The 18,023-nt window shown below is 40.1% G+C and overlaps 1 protein-coding gene, 1 long non-coding RNA gene and 1 pseudogene across 2 annotated transcripts in view; 1 reads left to right on the top strand and 2 right to left on the bottom strand.

The window, feature by feature from the left end:
* Window positions 1–18,023, bottom strand: part of LOC146481276 (uncharacterized) — a 36,424-nt gene that overhangs the window by 15,995 nt on the left and 2,406 nt on the right. The window lies entirely within an intron of this gene.
* LOC146481278 (uncharacterized) lies at window positions 2,134–3,124 on the top strand (annotated as a pseudogene).
* On the bottom strand, window positions 11,324–16,578 carry LOC146481277 (frizzled-5-like). Its single transcript, XM_085108923.1, has one exon. The coding sequence runs from the start codon at window positions 16,125–16,127 to the stop codon at window positions 14,496–14,498; it is 1,632 nt and encodes a 543-aa protein (XP_084965049.1). The 5' UTR covers window positions 16,128–16,578; the 3' UTR covers window positions 11,324–14,495.

Genomic DNA, 18,023 nt, shown 5'->3' with positions numbered 1-18,023 from the left:
TTGATGAAATGGCAATGGCTAAACTCGAATTTTTATTTGGCAAACCATTGAGACATTTGTCAAAAAAAAAAAAAAAACCCATAAAGTGTGCGCTAAATATTCGCCGACCGGCTAGTTCAGTTGGTTGAGCATCGGTTTACCGTGCGGGAGGTCGTGGGTTCAAACCCCGGCCGGACCAACACTCAGGGTCTTTAAATAACTGAGGAGAAAGTGCTGCCTTTGTAATGACATCTGCAAATGCATTTGAATATATATGAATAGAAAATGCGGTATATAAATGCATTACCATTACCATTCCATAACATTCTTTTTTCCCATATCGTGACATTTTCTATTAAAATATCTCAGGAGCTTCTAAATGTCTCAAAAAATATTCGGATATTTGTATCTAACGTTAGCCGAAAGCTTACCGGCGGTTTTAGATATTGTCAACCCGACTTTCAAGTATTCGCCCTTGACCGCGGCGGTTTTGCATTTGACAAAACTTATCTTAAAAGTAGTTAGCGGATCGCTGTCGTATTTGCCAGATAAAAATGCGAAAATTCAAAGGTTCCAACTGTTCACCTTGCATGCCCCAGACCCCGTAGCGGTGCACACCTTTGTCGCTCAATTCTTACCCCTCTGTTTGACAATACGGAAATGGTCTAGCTACGCCCCTTTTGGGAAAGCCAAAACACATCATATAACTCATCCGTGATCTCCTTAGACCAGTTGGCTCATTGACGTACGACCAATCATGGGTTAATGAAGAGTTCTTAAACCGCTCGTGTATTAATTTTTTTAAAATAATTTTCTCACCTGAATTACCCTGTGAAGTACTCCTACGGAAAAATGTTTAGATTTGCAGAGAACGCTGTGTTTCCGTTTTTAAGAGTGAGTTGTAAAAGAGATGTCTTGCAGTCCGTTGTGTTTGTAAAGTTTACGTTGGAACCCTGTAACACCTGAGTCTTTCACAGACACAAAAATTGAATAGCTAAGAAAAAAATTGAAGTCACCTGTTCCTTAATTACGTCACACCTCCGAGAAGAACCGAGAGAAGACTAAATCAAGTTTTGAGCCAAAATGTCGGCAAATTTGAACGTTTTTTAATTTCATTTTAAAATCGCTTTTTGGGAAAATCTCAATGTTTGTTTTTGTTTTGTTTTTTTCGCTAAACGTCTTTGAGAGATGCGTAGATTCAGATGAGAAAGTAACAAAAATTAGGTTATATAGTTATGGGCACTTTAAGTGTTTTTCCCAATTCAGTTAACCTTCGAGGAGACCTAGGCAACCCTATCTACAAACACTGCCTTTTATTTCTTGGAAAGACAGGAAAACACCTAAAATGAAGTTTAACTTAGTGTTAACAAAAGCTTATATCAAGTTCCGGCGATCACTCCCCCACCAGTGTCTGACCCAAGAACACCTAAGATTTGAAACATTTTACAAGATTACTGAAGAACATTTTAATGAATATTACAGCATTGTATAAGACGTTTTGAAATACCAAAATCGTAAGATTTAAGGGGTCAAAATCGAAGGTTTGCGCAATCAAAGGTCATTTCACGCCAGTGTGAAAACAATGGGTCCGTACTCTTCTACACATGCTCGCATCTCGATTTTACCGCCAAATTCGGATAGATCGAAAAATTTCCCTTATTTTGGTATATAATTCGGCTTGTTTTCGACCATTTTGGGTGGGTCAAATCGCCTTTAAAGGTGGAGGACTTCTGCTGTCCCTATTATTTGCGTTCTGCGGGTCCGTGAATGCTGTGGTAGATGGACCGGACGATCAAAATAATGGATTTGCGGGCCATCCGCCACCTTTCTTTACATGCAGTTTCAACAAGTCAGTTATTCATAAGACCTTAAACTAGTAATAATCGTAGATTAGAGAGTGCGTTCGATGTCACCAGGCTCAAGCCCAGACCAATCTCGATCCCAGGCTCTCTCTCTTTGTGATGTCATGCGCCCCTGCAAAAAAATCTGCGGGGGATGCCAGATGTGCGTCCCAAGATCCATCGACCCACGATAAGTTCCATAAAATCTCGACTCAAATCCGCATTAGTAAGCGTTCTTCTTATGTCGAACGCAATAAATTAACTGTCTCGATTTTTTTCAGACACCAAATAATGAATTAAATTTCGCTATCTCCTCTACACAATTGCCAAATAAAAAGAAGAGGATAGTGGCGATTCTGTCTTCGCTGAAATCGTGGAGAAAATCTTTCAAGAAACGGACATTCGCGGTGTTGTTGTGAACAACCGAATCATTAATGTCTTTCGAAAAAAGATTGGGTCGCTGTGTGCCGAACTCAAAAACGTCAAGAAGAAAAGTGGAGGTTTCGGTGTCAAAAGGATCATAAACAAATGGCGTGACCAAACATATGAGGTGAAGATATTTTACCACGAGCTTAACAAATACGTTATTGAAAAGGAAACTCAGGATTTACGAGGGAAGAAACGAACACTGGAAGAATCTTTGGCGAATGAAACAACTAAGCGACAGAAACTCGAGAAAAAACTCGGCGACACAAAAAGGAGCTGCAATAATCTGAAAAAAAGGTTTCAAAGTCTTGTTAAAAAAGTCGCGAAGATGAATAAGAAAGGAATTAAAGGCCCTGAAAAAAAGGCATTCGCTGAGTATTCAAAGCAGCACCAAAACAGGATAAAAAATAAAACAAAAGAGGAATGTCAGGCCACTCTTACTTTCCATGGATTGTACAATTTTACGGTCACCAAAGTTGAAGCGTTTTAACACTTTTAAAAGTTTTAAAAGTGGAAGTGTTGTAAAAAACACTGACACAGAACAGTATGACACTTTTACCTTAATCGATGAGGAACAAACAGAACTATCAGAAACTGAAGCAAATGAAATAATTGACATCCAGGATGATGACATCAACTACTGGATTTACATCAAGGACAAATTTAATATTTCCAATGATGCATGGCATGAAATGGCTTTGAGATCAAAACAATACCAAATACTTACAAGATAACTCGAAAAAAAAAATGAATTAAACCAGCAATGGGAAATAAGAAATGCCCCTGGTCAAGCAGAAGGGGTGCAAATCAGCTTCAAAGAAAGCCTTGTGGAACAAATTGCTAACTTACAAAGAAAGGGAGGGATGGCACAAACATAATCTCGTACCCAGATCTCCCACGGTCAGGCGAACATTTCGAAATTCCCGAACCGACCGAGATCTGGGTACGGGATTAGCACAAACATACACCTGAAAGACCTGAAAGCCGTTTTCACGCCGCTTAAAATCGGTGTAATGGAAATATCTCGTTCGTGTTTCAAGCAATACAAAAACCTTTTCTTATAACACAAATCGATGTTTTGGGGTGTTTTGTAAATCAGGTTTTCGCGGTTTTTAGGTATATTTGGAGAAATAAGAAATAGTTAGGATTTGATGTAGTTTAAAAATAAGAATTTGAATTTGTGGGGGTAACTGTCTGTTGGTGTTCCAAAAATAATTTTTTTTCTTTCATCCCTTCTTGAAACCTCTTAAAATTCCGTTAAAACTCACGTGTACCCCAATCTTAAGCTAGTAAATGTAACATATACAATTTTATTAAATGAGAAAGAGGCTGCAATGAGTTGTAGTTCGAGAGGGATGAGTCGCATGTCCGCAGAAGAGTGGCCTGGTAAGTTGAAGTGCTACTGCTGTAGAGTTGGCGTGATGTGGGTCGTTTGTTGCTTGTCTGTGTTCTGTGAACCTTTCACGGATCGTGCGTTTGGTTTTACAACCCACCATCAATGCCTCCCGCCGTAAGGCACGCGAGGCTTTTCTAATTCATAGAGGGAAAACGTTATTTCCAGAAGGCATTAACAGGAAAAACGAACGCTGAACCTTTGATTATACACTTTTATATTTTTGTTATCTCATATTTACAAGTACGCTGTCTTCATGTCATGTATTAGCCAATCATTTTTTCCCATGTATTTTTTCAACTTTAATTTAAGGAGCCATTACTATATTTTCCTTCAGTATAGCTCTGGCCCTGAGGAAGACTAATTCTATTAGTCGAAATATTGGCCATTAATAAATCTGCCCTTTGCCGTAGTGCCAGCCTTGCATTCAGTTTTGTATTTTCACGTTCAAGTGACGCCTGACACGAGGTCTTTCACAAGAGAGATCCGGCAAAATTACCAGCAAGTTTAATTCCTGCGTTGTGTGGACCTCTGCATTCAAAAGGTTTTTAATATTGCTTTGTAATAAAGTTGAAAATAGAGACGTTACATATATAAAAAGTAGTCATTTTTCTTTCTTTCATTTCGCATTTACGCCACCGCTAACGTTCGTTTCGTTTGCCATTTCCAACCGACGCAATCAGGGGGGCCAGATTCTCGAAGGTCACGAAGTCTTCCTGAGTTAAGTATTGAGTTGAGTATAAGTATTGCTGAAACTTGTGTGCAACGGTGCTGGGAAACAAGTTTCAAGAAATGGTGTTACACGGTGAAACTCTTGTTTTTTCACCACTGCGACCGTTGCGAGCCGTTGCAGAAGTAACTAGAAAGCGTTTCTACTTTTCGTGAAACTATCTCGCAACGGAAGTTCGAAAAAGTTTCACAAAACCGACCATGTTACACGGTGCAACGCCTGCTGAAACTTGTTTCGCAGCAACATTGCACACAAGTTTCAGCTAAAAGTTTCAACCTGTAACGGCGGCTTTAAGATACATTGTGTATCTGGCTCGTGACCTCTGACATGTTCACAGCGTAGGTAATGCATTGCCTTTATGATGCAAATGAAAAGAAAATGATGATCGCAACTTAACAACCACGAATAACATTTGGCAGCAACACACTCGGTATGAAAACGAGGATTCACTCTTGCTGAATACCCAAGACCGGAATTGGCTCTACATCTTCAAGGGATATTAAAACAGTGGCTTTCTTCTCATGCATTATATTTATGAGAGAGTAGACGTGAAAACTGCAAAGGACCGCGAACGATAGTGCTGTCAGTTGACGTAGAACGAAGAACGAAACAGCTGTCCACGGTTGCAGCCCTGTTTTGTCGGTTTCTGTCGGGTTGTTGTCTCGCAAAGTCAACTCTTTCACGTAGTATCAGCCTTGCAGTTTGTGTTACATTATATTTATATCGGCAGAAGTTTGAGCATAATAAGGCTTTAAGAGTAGGAACCTTAATTCTAGTAGAATCCGGCAGAATAGGCCATTTTCGATCGTACTTTGAGCATAATATGGGCAAAATAAGTCTTGAGGCCTGAGAACGAGAAAAAAAAAAGGAAAGAGAGGGAACTGGGTACTAGTAAAAAGAAATGGAGGCCCGGGAGAACCTGGTCTCCCTCGCAGCCGTTCTGTGTCTCGTCACGCAACGCTCCTCCAGTGGGCAGGAGCGTTGCGTGACGAGACACAGAATGGCTGCGAGGGAGAGTAGGGAGAACCAGGAGCCATATTCACGTAGCCTTTCTTAGTTAAGATGTATCCTAAGTACTGTTTCTGAGCAATAGTCTGTTGTTATTCCAACAATAGGCTTTTACTTAGGATACAAGTAGGATCAAGGAGGGAATCGTGAATACATGAATCTTATGAAGCGTAATATATTATGTTATGTTAGTACACCAGTTAACCATTAACCAATTGTGCTTACGTTCAAATTTAAACTTTTAAGAGTCGTTATTTTCTCTCGTTGTTACTCTGGCCCTGAAGAAGACCAATGATACTAGTTGAAATATTGGCCCCAGATAAATTGCCTTGTGCCGTAGTGTCCGGCCCTGCAATTTTAGCGTTCGTATTTTTAGCCCAAGACTGGTATTAGTAAGGGATTGTGGGATCGTTTGGGTAGACGGATAGCGGATGGACATGGCGCCGACGAATAAGTGCATTTTTGGCATTTTCTCCGGGTGGCGTAGCTCTTGTTAAATACTTTTTTAGTAGTTAAAGAGTATTTCCTATATACAACTGACTGCCGAGAAATGCCCTTATTCATCCTTGCAATTTCCATCCGTCCACCCAAACGATCCCATAATCCCTCACTCGCACCAGTCTTCCCGCAGTTTCTGGAGAGGGGAATTGGAATTAAATTTTCCACGAACATAATTCGGACTGAATAGTACTCTTGGAGCATAATTCCAGCAGGAATGGGTCGTTTATAATCTCGAACCCAGATCTCCCAACGGTCAGGCGGAAGGGAGACATCCCCGAACCGACTGAGATCTGGGTACGAGATTAGGTCGTTTCAGCGGGCATAAAAGCCGGTTTTTTTTTTTTTTTTTTTTCAGAATGTACCCATGCCTAATGATTCTTCGCCAAAAAGAAAGAAGGTAGAATTAAAAACTTGTGTGAAAGCTCAAACACGAGAATACGCGCGGCCGCAACCCTAGCAAAGGAAGCTCTTCATTCTCGTCCCTAGATTCCAGAGCCGCCTGCTCCTCTTAGCCGCCGGAGGCTGCGCACGAGCTAAGAGGGCAGAAGGCTCTGGAGACGAGAATGCAGAGGTCCTACGAGAGGCCTGGAAAGAATGGAAGGACTGCTTAGTTCCCAGTAATTCCTATTCAGTAATTTGTGTCATACATACGTAATTATAATTCGTAATATCTCCGAAAGCTAACCGAAATACACTTATATATAAATAACCATAAGATCCTTAGTTGACTAGTTAAAAACAAACAAAAGGTTAGCAAAAATTACAACAGGTGTCGCCATATTGTTAATTGTAACTGAAGTGCACCTAGAGGAACTCTTCAAGAATTTGGGCCAGTTCATATTCACACGGCCTGAAGTTATGACGTGTGTGTTGTATGGTTGACGTTGATGTTGTTGTTGATGTTTTATGTAATAAGCTGAATTCTACACGTATTTTGATTGGTTCTTACTTATGATCTATTGGAGGACAGACGCATAGATGACGTCACTATTAACAACTTTTGCTTCTTTATTAAATCATAGTTAATACTAACTGTGATAAAATAAAATAAAATAAATTAAATAAGACAAATAGATTCCATGTTGCCGTACGTCTGTTCCGTGCCGATAGATCACAGAAGACTTCAAAATGTGGTAAGAATATCAGTGACACACTCGGCTTTTTTGCTCTTACCACATTTTGACGTCATCTGTGATCTATTACCGAACAGACACACGGCAACATGGAATGTATTTGTTAAGTTGATGATGTCTGTGTATTGTTGATGGTTGACGTTGATGTTGATGATGTCTGTGTATTGTTGACGGTTGACTCTATTCGCTCATAGGATCTGCCGGTAGTATCATTTTAAACTTGTACCCAGGCTTTAGACCAAGAGTCTGCCTGAGAAGTATACCCTACTGATCGGAATTTTCGAATTCCGATTGTCCTTTTACGTCATCTTCCGACTGTTTTTCGGAATAAATAAAATAATACTTTTATCCAAATACATATGCCATACATGATATATTTGAAAAGGAGGACCACGAGGTTTGCCCTATGTGAAGGTCCCCTAACTTAATTTAGAAAACTGTAAATGGTTTGAACCCAGGAGTCATGTAAATTATGATCATCCGGGTGAGTGCTGTCCTGAGAAGGACTGTTTGAGGTGACTTTGATTGACGTTTCGACAACCTGAGCGGAAGTCATCTTCACTGAGTCAAGTAAATTGTGGAACGTCAGTAGGTGGTATATATGTCTCTGATTCTTAACCTGATTGGTCAACGAAGTAGAGATGTTATTGGTCGTTTGTCAGTAAGCTGTGATGTTTTTGGCTGTGAAGACTGTAAAAAGTGAATGGTCCGTTTCGATCCGTCTTTTATTCGTCAAAAGTCTGTTGGTCTTTTGTTAGTAAAATTGTCTATTGTTTGTCTGTTATGTTGATGTTGTCAATAAGTCGTTTGTAAGGTGCAAGTTGTTGTAGGCAACGGTCAAGTGGCCGGTTCATCCACTTTTTTACACTTTGTTTAAATCTATAAATATCGATGTAATGTCTAAATAGGTGGCCCGGCAGATTGTTCTAATCTTTGATGATTTTTACAAAGAAGGAGTACTTCAGGGAGTTACCTTTTTCCGATTTCGTTTGGATCTTTTCTGGATGATTAGCACTAGTGATTTTGCTTTTACAATACTCGAAGTAGTTATCAGTTGAAGTCCCGGCCATTTAGTCCAAACATTTATAAATATATCTGGCACAAGAGTGCGTTATGATCCTGAATGCCAGTTTTTTTGGAACAAGTTTTCCTCATTTTACAGACTGACGGACTGAAAAGAGGTTTAGGTTTTCCATAATAAAGCAATTGAGGCCATCTATTTTCGTCACATTGTCTCCAGCGCTGCATAGTGTTATTCCTGGCAAGGTCACGAAACTCGAACAAACATTTCTGTCAACTTTATTACCAGTGGAACAAACAAAACATAAGAGAAAAATAACAAGATAAGGAAAACATGATCTTTTCCTTATGTCGCTTTACAGGACATTGAACGCATACCCTTAACAACAGTTAAAATAGCCATAACTTTTCTGATAATTACAACCGTATGGAACCTCTGAAAACCCCTCAAAAACGATTACTAAAGGAAGTTGACCTCATTAATTTGTATTCTGTCTACTAAAATCTGACTCCTTAACCTATTGGTAATTTATATATATATACTAAAAGCAAAATTCACGCCGTCACACCCTAAGGAAATCTGAAAACTCTGTTGTACTGAAGTATAACTGCACTGTAGATAGAAACTTCCTTAAATATAGATCTAGAAGATCTGTTATTTTCCAAATACTCTACACAGGCTTACAAAGGCGCTTCCTAAAATAGATCACTATAAATTAAATGAAGAGTTGAAGGAGACATCGAGTGGGAAAATAGACTTACATAAGGAGTTCTACCTGGTGACAAGAGCATTGACCTTTACTATTTTTAACTTAACGTGATGTTTACAACTGATTTACCTGTTTTCATAGTATCACTACTCTCTCTTATTTTCTTGCGTATCTTCTATCGCAAGTCCACATCAGTTATCGACTGCCCCTTGCTATCTAAACCTGCCTTGACAAATAAAGATGAATGTGTGTATGCATGTACTAATCAGGCCATTCCAAACCGGACATTAAACTAATCCCACTCAATTAATACTTCCCTTCGCTGAAGCTTACCCCGAAGGAATTTGAAAGATAAAGATATCACCTGATGTTTTCAAGTACAGACGACAAAATGAACGATGATATATCTCAGTTTACAAGGTCCTCTTGGTATCTTTCTTCATTGTATGTAGCTAGATAACGTAAGAACCGTGTGAACTCTTATTCATTTAAGTTAGTTAACTATCGTCTGCGAATTTATGTACTTTTGAAACTCGAAGTTTTAGAATCGTGTTTGATTTAATTGATGCCATGGCCAAAAAAGACGAGAACTTTGCCCGTCTATTGCAGTGCCAATTTTAAACCTAGTTCCGTTACTCTTGAAGTTTTGAAATGCTTGGCTTTATTAAATCTCATTTTTGTAGGCAAAATAATTATTCTTTTTATAAATAGAATAAATCAGATGCTTACAAACTTATCGGTGCTAGCTACCTTATCATGGGTAGCTTAATCGTCTGAAAAGTTTTAAGCGCATCCCCATGTCTGTCCTGCTTCGCTGAAGCCAAGCTGTTACAATATTAAAGAGCTAATTAATGACCTCATACCACCCTTGCTAATCGGATAACAACGTCTTTTGATCCACTCAACCTATGGGGTCCCCAAATCGTCTCCTTATTGGTTCATTTGCTGCTCTTTGGCGCCAACGGAGCAAGTGGTTCTTTGACGGACACTTCACAATGTCCTAACACGAAACATTCATGGCGCAAGGTATCAAGTCGACAACTTGGAAGAGAAAGCCGACAACATAATTCCAACTCGTGAATATCTGATCGTTGTGTGGCGAGAATAACATCGTACAGGAAAGACATAAGACTGTTGAACCATCACAGTGTTGGCAAACTAATGGAGCATTGGACAGGAAGCTGCTTGCGGGGATCTAACTTTAATGCATTGAAGAACTCAAGTGAACCCAGCAATGCTTCACATTACAAGCCTCTTGAGTAGCTATTTTGGCAAGACCCAACCCACGCCAGGCTTAGCTCATTGTGGATTATACCGACTGTTTATGATCCTTGGGACCATTCCCAAAAACAACTTTAATAACGCTATTTGTATCCCATGAACTGATCACTGTTCACACCCATGGTACACTCCCTGGTGCGTCCACCCTTGTTAAACCTTATCTAGAAATAACCGTTTGTCATGATACTCCCAACAGCTCATTGACTCATTTTCACTGTTCGGTACTCAGCTCTACACAATGCGCTTGTACCCACCATCCCCACCCACACGCAATTAAATAAATTCAACCTCTAACTGTTATGCACCACCATCTGAATAGCACTAACATTAAGCTGTGTTTATGTGGTGTGCGCAAAGGGAGGAGAGGTTCGAGTCCTTTCAATTCTCGTCAAACTGTGGAAGATATGTTCATTTGTCACATGAACCTAGTTTAATGGCCTTAACTCCCACGAGTCTCCTGTAGCTCAGAGATAAAGCATCCGAAGTGGTAATCTGTTCCAAGGTCTTAGGTTCGACTCCTGATAGGAGCACTCGGATTTCCTTTTTCCGAGTTTGCCTGTGTCACTCACTGAATAATACACTATTCTCATACAATTCGCTGTCTACGTTTTGATTGAACTCAACAATTTTGAGGGCATATCTTTCACTTGTTTGTAACCTTGCTAGCTAACCTACGGAAAAACTATTGAGTCAGGAAATAACGATTACTTCATCTTTGTTTTCTTTTCTTCTCTAGGAGGGAAAAGCCTACTGGCAGAACAATTACGCACAATTACTGAAATGTATACATTTTCAGTGTTTAAAATAAACGAAAATAAAAAAAAAACACAGCTAAACAAAGAAAAACGTATCAGGAAGTCTTAGCTTTTATGAAAGCAAGAAAAAGGAAACGTCAAATTCGACAACGTACGGTTGTCACGCACTATACGCAGTACAAAATTTACATTGTTTTCCACTGTCGATCATTGTCTGATATTTGCATAATTATATTTTTTATTTTATTCATTCTCTTGTAGCCTTAATTTTTCAGGCGCTTTCATTATTTCGTGCAACTCAGTGTTGAAGTTGCTAAAACTAACTACTCTCTAATTTCCAAACCGTTTCTGATTCGCAATTCGCATACGTATACGTTCATGGCATCATTCAAAACAATTAATTTTCATTATTTGTAGTCACACACGAAGCGAAGGACGCCTAGTTTACCGAAGCTTATATCCTGTTCTTCAATGGGACACTTTTCCATCGAGGGGGTTACCCCCAGCGGTATGTCGCCGGTACCATTACACAGCTTGTTGACGAGAGACAATGTGGAGCAAAGTTTATTGTGTAAGGAAATAACATGACTTTCAGAGACCAGGTCTAGAGCAACGCACCCTCTAATTAATATAACGCGCAAACCACGACCACCTCCCCTCCACGTTAATTCAACAGTTGAGATATTAAGCGATCTAGGAATAAGTAATCGGGTTTCATTCTGTTTTCGTTTTGCTTGCCAAAAACTACTGTTCCCCCGGAACAAACAAGGCATTCACTGTGTACGACCTGGGTGTAAAAGCGATGCAAATTCGGCCTGATCGCAGGCCAGCTGACAAGAAACTTAAGCTGACGAGGCTGGGGTTCTCTTATACCTGTATAATCTTGAACATTAATTGTACTGGGTGTGGTATCACAACCAAGTCATGTGAGGTTTAAGTCCATTTTAACCCAAAATGTTTTTATCCAACTTCAGCAGCTTTCTACTGTTTCTATGAAACCGGAGAACCATTATACATGAGTCACTTCCGCAATTTCGATAGCCTTCGCTCGCAATGCCCGTATTTAATTATTTAATATATTTTGATTTTCTCTTAGCAACTCCGAAGTCCGACAGGCCGATTTTTCTCGTGTCAAGAATGACTTGAACGGCGATATAAAGTTGGCGATCGGTGAATTGAAATAAAATGTTTATCATTCAAGGGAGGCATATTTCAAACGCCGTTATGTAGATTGAGATGAAAAGTACTCCTTCGATGTCCACTGATTGAATTAAAGGAGAAAAAATATATTTCTCTGGATAAACTCAGAAGAAAAAAGATGTGACCTTTATGCTGCATTAAAATACATTAAATACCACGATAGGCATATCCGACAGAATTAGCTCGTCTTAGTTGTAAGAGTATTAAATCCACTCTCCGACTATCTTATCTGCCTCAGTTAGATTTAATAGCATCGGGATTACTTACTTCATGATCACGGTTCGGTTTTCAAACTTTTCCGTTACATCAAACACTATGCCTTTGTGTTGAAATAACCTCTTATGTTCCGTTACGAGCGCGACGGACGAAATCTACGATAGGAAATTCTTAAAGTTGGAGAATAGAGCTTTTATTCGTTGCGTGCCAAGTTTTCAACATTTATCTCGTCGGAAAAAGCTTCTTAGCTAGGGCGGTGATTTAATGAGATTTCAACCAGCTTCTGGAAGAAAGCGGCGACTGAAAATCTATACACGATCATGAAATGCGGTCTTAAACAGGCCTATCCCTCTTATAGCTTGAGCCAACTGTGTCGGCAGAATGTTAAGTGTGGAATATTGCTTGTCTACAGAGCGGAATTCCTTTTGTTAGAAGTTTCGCGAAAAACTAAGCTCTGAAAACTAGCCGATCTTCCGCAACGAATGAGAACTACAGATTTCGAGAAATCAAAGCGAAACTTTAAAAACAAACGTCTTACAGAGGCGAAGGAAACGAAGGGACATCAAAAAGGAGAAACATACACAAAATGTTGAATAAATTTGGGCAATGTTGGCTGTCAATGCACCACTTACGTAATTAAGACTCCAAAAATTATTCGCTCAAGAGTTGCCATCTATCTCGCTTTGACAGATCCTTCCATTTATTCACTGATCGAAATCCGACAGATCTGCATGCAATGTACACCTCGGCTAAGAAAATGCTAAAAGCTAATCGCATATTTACTGACAACCTGTTTATAGCCAAGAATTAACACTTTTAAGGCCAGTATTTGAGTGCATCTTCCACAATATTCTGGTCACGTACATTAACCTCACTCTTTCAATCACAGAAACAGTTTTCGCTTTTTCTCGTCATTTCACGATTATACCCGAAACTTTCTTCGCTAAAGAGCGCTGGCAACTGATTGAACTCCATTCGCAAGTCATAAATGACAAAAGTTCGTTTCCTTCGACAAGCAAATATCTTGGCTTTCCTGACAGTACTTTTAACCTCACAAATGGGCTTTATTCATGTGAAAAGTATTGTTTAGAGAAACACAAATGATATCTTTCGATAAACAACAAGCATAGTTATCCGTACGAAAAACAGGAGGGCAAAATAAGACTGGGAGCTTGTTATCGCGTCATGTTCTTTATCGAGACGAAATGGACGTTGATTAATCCGCGTGAGATGTATTCGTCTCACTGGGCTAAATCGTTAATTGGTGGGTTGGATCGACCACCACATCTCAAGCTTTTGTTTTTTTAGTACGTTAAGTGCTCTGTCATATGTAAAGAAAAAGATTTAACTTCGAGATAGGTACAACTAAACTAACGCTCGCAATCGGGACTCGAACAGAAACCAGCGCTTTTGAATAAAGAATCAAACCCTCGCCAAAAATTCAAATTGCTATAAACAGGATTTTAATTAACGAGGCGCTTTGCTAGTTGCTAGACACCACACGGCAAACAACATTTGTTGTACAAGAAAATGTTTCTTAGTTTATGTCAACTGGAATGTAAATTATCTTAAATTAAACCCTTTGACAAACAAAGACAGTTTTCAACGACTCATTTATGATACACGATGCTAAAAATAATATTTTTTGAGAAAAAAAGTCCTGTTTGTTACTCGTTAATGTGGAGCTCGCGGGCTGATCTTGTGTTAATAGCCTTGGGCAGAGACGACCCTCGTGGGACCTTTAATTAGCACCATAATTAGACCATTGAATAGATTGCTACGTCCACTGCGTATCTACAAAAACTATTTTCAGCTTTGCTGAATTTGGGATCAGCTGTTCATGTCTAAAAGCGCTGATGTTGAGAAGAGCGCAGATGTTCCAGCGCATGAACTGAGACGAAATTACGATAAAAAACGTTTACTCTAAAAGCTTCGCATTATAAATAACGACGCGCTCAGCTCAGAGGCGACTTGTAAAAAGACCTAATCCATTAGCTTATGCAAATTTCTCTTGTCTCGTATCTCATGAATGTTTAAACCGACGTTGTAGCGTGGTTGATTTTTTAAGTCAATAGCTGTATTTTATACAGTTTCACCAAGCCGGAAGGATTAGAAGTTGTGTGTCTACTCGTTTGGCAGTTTGGCTGGATTTGTTGTGAATGCCTGACATATTCAGCACTTCATGGCCCCAATAATCTGATATTGTGCATTCAAATGGGCTTTATAGCCGTGCGCTTTTTCAAGCGAGTGGGCTGGCAGAAATTAAATATTTTTGATTAAAACAAACACCATGTCTGCTTATTCAAACAGCAGCCGTTACAGTCCTCGGTGGTTTTTGTCTTCTTCCTTGCGACAAACCAAACAGTCGGTAGCAGAATTTTTTCCAAGATTCAATTGTTTTACCAGACCATATCCAAAATCCCGACGTTATACCAACAACCAGCGCCATGAAATACTTTATAATAAACACGGAATGGTCCGGCCGAACTTCATTTTCTCCGCATTGCGCACAAACCACAGATCTCTCCCAGCTTTTTCGGTTCACAAATTCATAAAAGTAACATGCTACGACTATTGTCGCTGGCACAGTGTATAAAACCGAGAATACTCCGATGCGAATCATGAGCTTTTCAAGTTTATCGGTCTTAATGAGTTTATCAGTTTGCGTACGCAAAACTTCGCGGATACGAACCAATGAGTAGAAGCCGGCTATCAAGAAGGATGTCCCAAAAACGAGATATACTAGAAGCGGTACTACCACGAATACAATAAGGCTCTGGAGATTGTGATTGCCCACAAAGCAGATTCCGCTCACAGGATCGCCATCTACTGTGGACATAGCCAAAACAGCGATGGTCTGTATTGCTGGAACGAGCCACGCTGCCACGTGAAAATACTGTGAATAGTTAGTTATTGCTTCGGTTGACCACTTCATCCCGGCGGACAAAAACCAGGTGAATGAGAGAATGACCCACCACAGAGAGGAAGCCATGCTGAAGAAATAAATGAGTAAAAATACGATGGTACACGCCGCAGGCCCTGATGTCTCGTAGCGCATCAAACCATCCGAATCACAAGCCACTGTTTTGTATCCGGCCACAAAGCGAATGATGTAACCCATCGCCACAAAACAGTAGCAGAATGAGAGAAAGATGATCGGCCGCTCTGGATATCGGAAGCGTTGCATGTCGATAAGAAACGTCAACGAGGTTACGAGAGTCGAGATAAAACACAGGACAGCCCATAGACCAATCCAAAAGGACGCAAAGTTCTCTTGATCCTGCGAGAAATAAGTTCGGTTGCAGGCCATTACGCAGGCTGGGACACCCCCTGTGGAAATGTCCCGTAAACTTGGTTTCACTTTTTTGTCAATTACCGAAACAAACGGCGCTCTACACGAACAGCAATTCGTGGGCTGGCTCCCATGAGCATCTACTTTCGGAACACTGGTTTTAGTCACAGGCGGGCGCACTGTTGTTGACGTTTTGTTCCTTTCTGTTGCGTTACGACCCATACACAACTTCTCGCCCCCGAGTTCAGGAAAGTTTTCGCATTTCATTCGCTCGGGCCATGAAAAGCCATACTGACGCATTAGCGGCGCGCATCCTTTTCTAGCTCGTTCACAGATCGATCGGCATGGGGGTACTTCGTCCTTGAAGTTCGGCTGGCACATTGGTGCGTACATGGAGCATAGAAAAAACTTGAGGTCTGGCGAACATTTGATTTCGACCAGCGGCCAGAATTGATGAACCTCCAACGCTGCTTCCTCCTGTGTGTCGTGGTTGAACATGTTTGGCATATAAGTTAAATTGTAGCCAATGCTCTGGCACATTGGTATCTTGATCTTTTCACATTTCTTTTCTTTGGTAAAAACGAAGCAGAACGCATTGACGAGCAGAAAAACTGTAAACACAGCGTTGTGTGTTACCGCCATTGCGCTGGCTATTTTGAAAGTGATTTCATTCTGGGCTTAGCGAGGTGTTTTGTCACTGTTTTAGTCGATTGCATGTCAGGCTTGTCATTAGATTAGCAATATTGACAGACTCAAATGATGACCAATCAGCGAGCGAGCCTCTCTCATTAGTGAATTGTGGCATGTAATTCGCACATCGGTGAATGGAAGTTTTAAGCCTGAGCCATTAGCAAAAGAAACGCAATTCCTTGAAAATTAGCGCTTCATCAGGCCTATTCTCTTGAGTTCATCTGGCTTTGTCGTAAAAGTTGCACAAAAGAACTGTTGTTTTTCTCGGCGTTCTATTGATGCGGCATTTGATATGCTGTAAGCCGCTTGTCGCTACCTTACTTGGCGCTCTGTAGGATGTTTGCCCACCGAACAGAATGCAAATATTCCAAAGCTTAAGCTTAGCAAATATTTGCTCACGGATTATTGGTTGGATATTTCTAGATCTGCATATCTTTTCTCACACGTACTATACATCACGCCTCTTTCGCCATTAACACACCGCGATAGCAAATCGTTGACAAGTGAACAAAAGCTTTGAGCTACAGGCCAGTGATAAGGGCCCTCCACAGTTCCAACACAATATCACACCAAATTAAATAATTGCAAGTCTCAGAGCGTTTAAAAAGCTCAGCACAAACAATTTTTGTAGCCCGTGAGAATCAAAGAAATCGATTAACAGTGCATTCATACACGATATCTACGGACGTTAAATTTGTGGTGATATATCCGCAGATTTCACCGCAAAACTAAATGTTGATTGCTATCACGGAAACTGTCATTCTGGGAGGAGACCATAGATGTGATAAGTTATGTTTTATAAACTGACAACGTTTGTGACGCTAATGAAAAGTGCGAGGCCATTTGCGAGCACTTAACGAGCCTCTGCGACACGTTTCGATAGCTTTCTTCGCGTTTTGGCGTAAATTCAAGAACGACGAAACGAGTGTTTTCAACGCTCACAAACGAAAAAAATCTACACACTGCGTACGTGTAGATATGAGCTTGGAGCCAAGTTCCAAAAACCTCAAACACAAAAATGTTTCCGACTCAGCTGTGAAGCGTTTAATCCCAATATCATTCTTGCATTTTTGCCTTTATTGATTGAAGAGTGTTTCTCGAGTATAGCATGGACGTGTTTTTTTGATGAATTAAGTAAGCACCTAATCTCATTGTATCCGGAGATTCTAAACGTTCAAACCGAACAGTTGCCCGCTGTGCTTGTAATTTTAAGGAACTCGCTACATTAAGCAAGATTTAACATCCTACTGCTAACCAAACAAAGGTAAACACTCAAATAAAGTCAATGAAATGGTAAATATAGAGTTCTACGCCAGCGACCTTGAACAATGTCACCGACCACGTGAAATAAATTGCGGTTTTATTGCAGACAACTGTTAAGGGTTCGTACTTTCCTGTTGTTGACGATGTTCGGTTTTAAATGTTCATTACTATTTAAAACAACGAGAGAATCGCTTTGAGCTCAAAATGTTCCTTTTACTTCGATATTTCCTTGGTTATGCTTTTCATCTTTACAAGATTATTAGCGATTTTAACGGCGACAGTGGGCCAGGGCGCCCATAATTACGGACAGTAAAACTTTTGTCTTCCAAATTTCCTGTTTCTTGTTTCAAGAAGCGCGAGTGAATTCGTCACAATCAAATATCAAGAAATTAGTCCCCGCCTCTAATACTGAAGAAACAATAGAACGAGACCAAAGTGCAAAGGAAAGAAGAACGCGTTTTTAATGGCAATAAACAACAAAGGAGACAAAGGAATCTTGTTATTGTAGATTAGGAGCCTGAAGGGCTCGTCATGTTCTGTTAATTGCTTTTTTTGGTGAAAATGTTTGAAATTATTGCTGTCTTT

The sequence above is a fragment of the Pavona decussata genome, unplaced genomic scaffold (assembly GCF_977016875.1).
Source record: "Pavona decussata unplaced genomic scaffold, jaPavDecu1.1 SCAFFOLD_51, whole genome shotgun sequence".
NCBI classification, from domain to species: Eukaryota; Metazoa; Cnidaria; class Anthozoa; order Scleractinia; family Agariciidae; genus Pavona; species Pavona decussata.
Note: the sequence above shows the minus strand (reverse complement) of the source record. Positions and strands in the feature narration are given on the sequence as shown.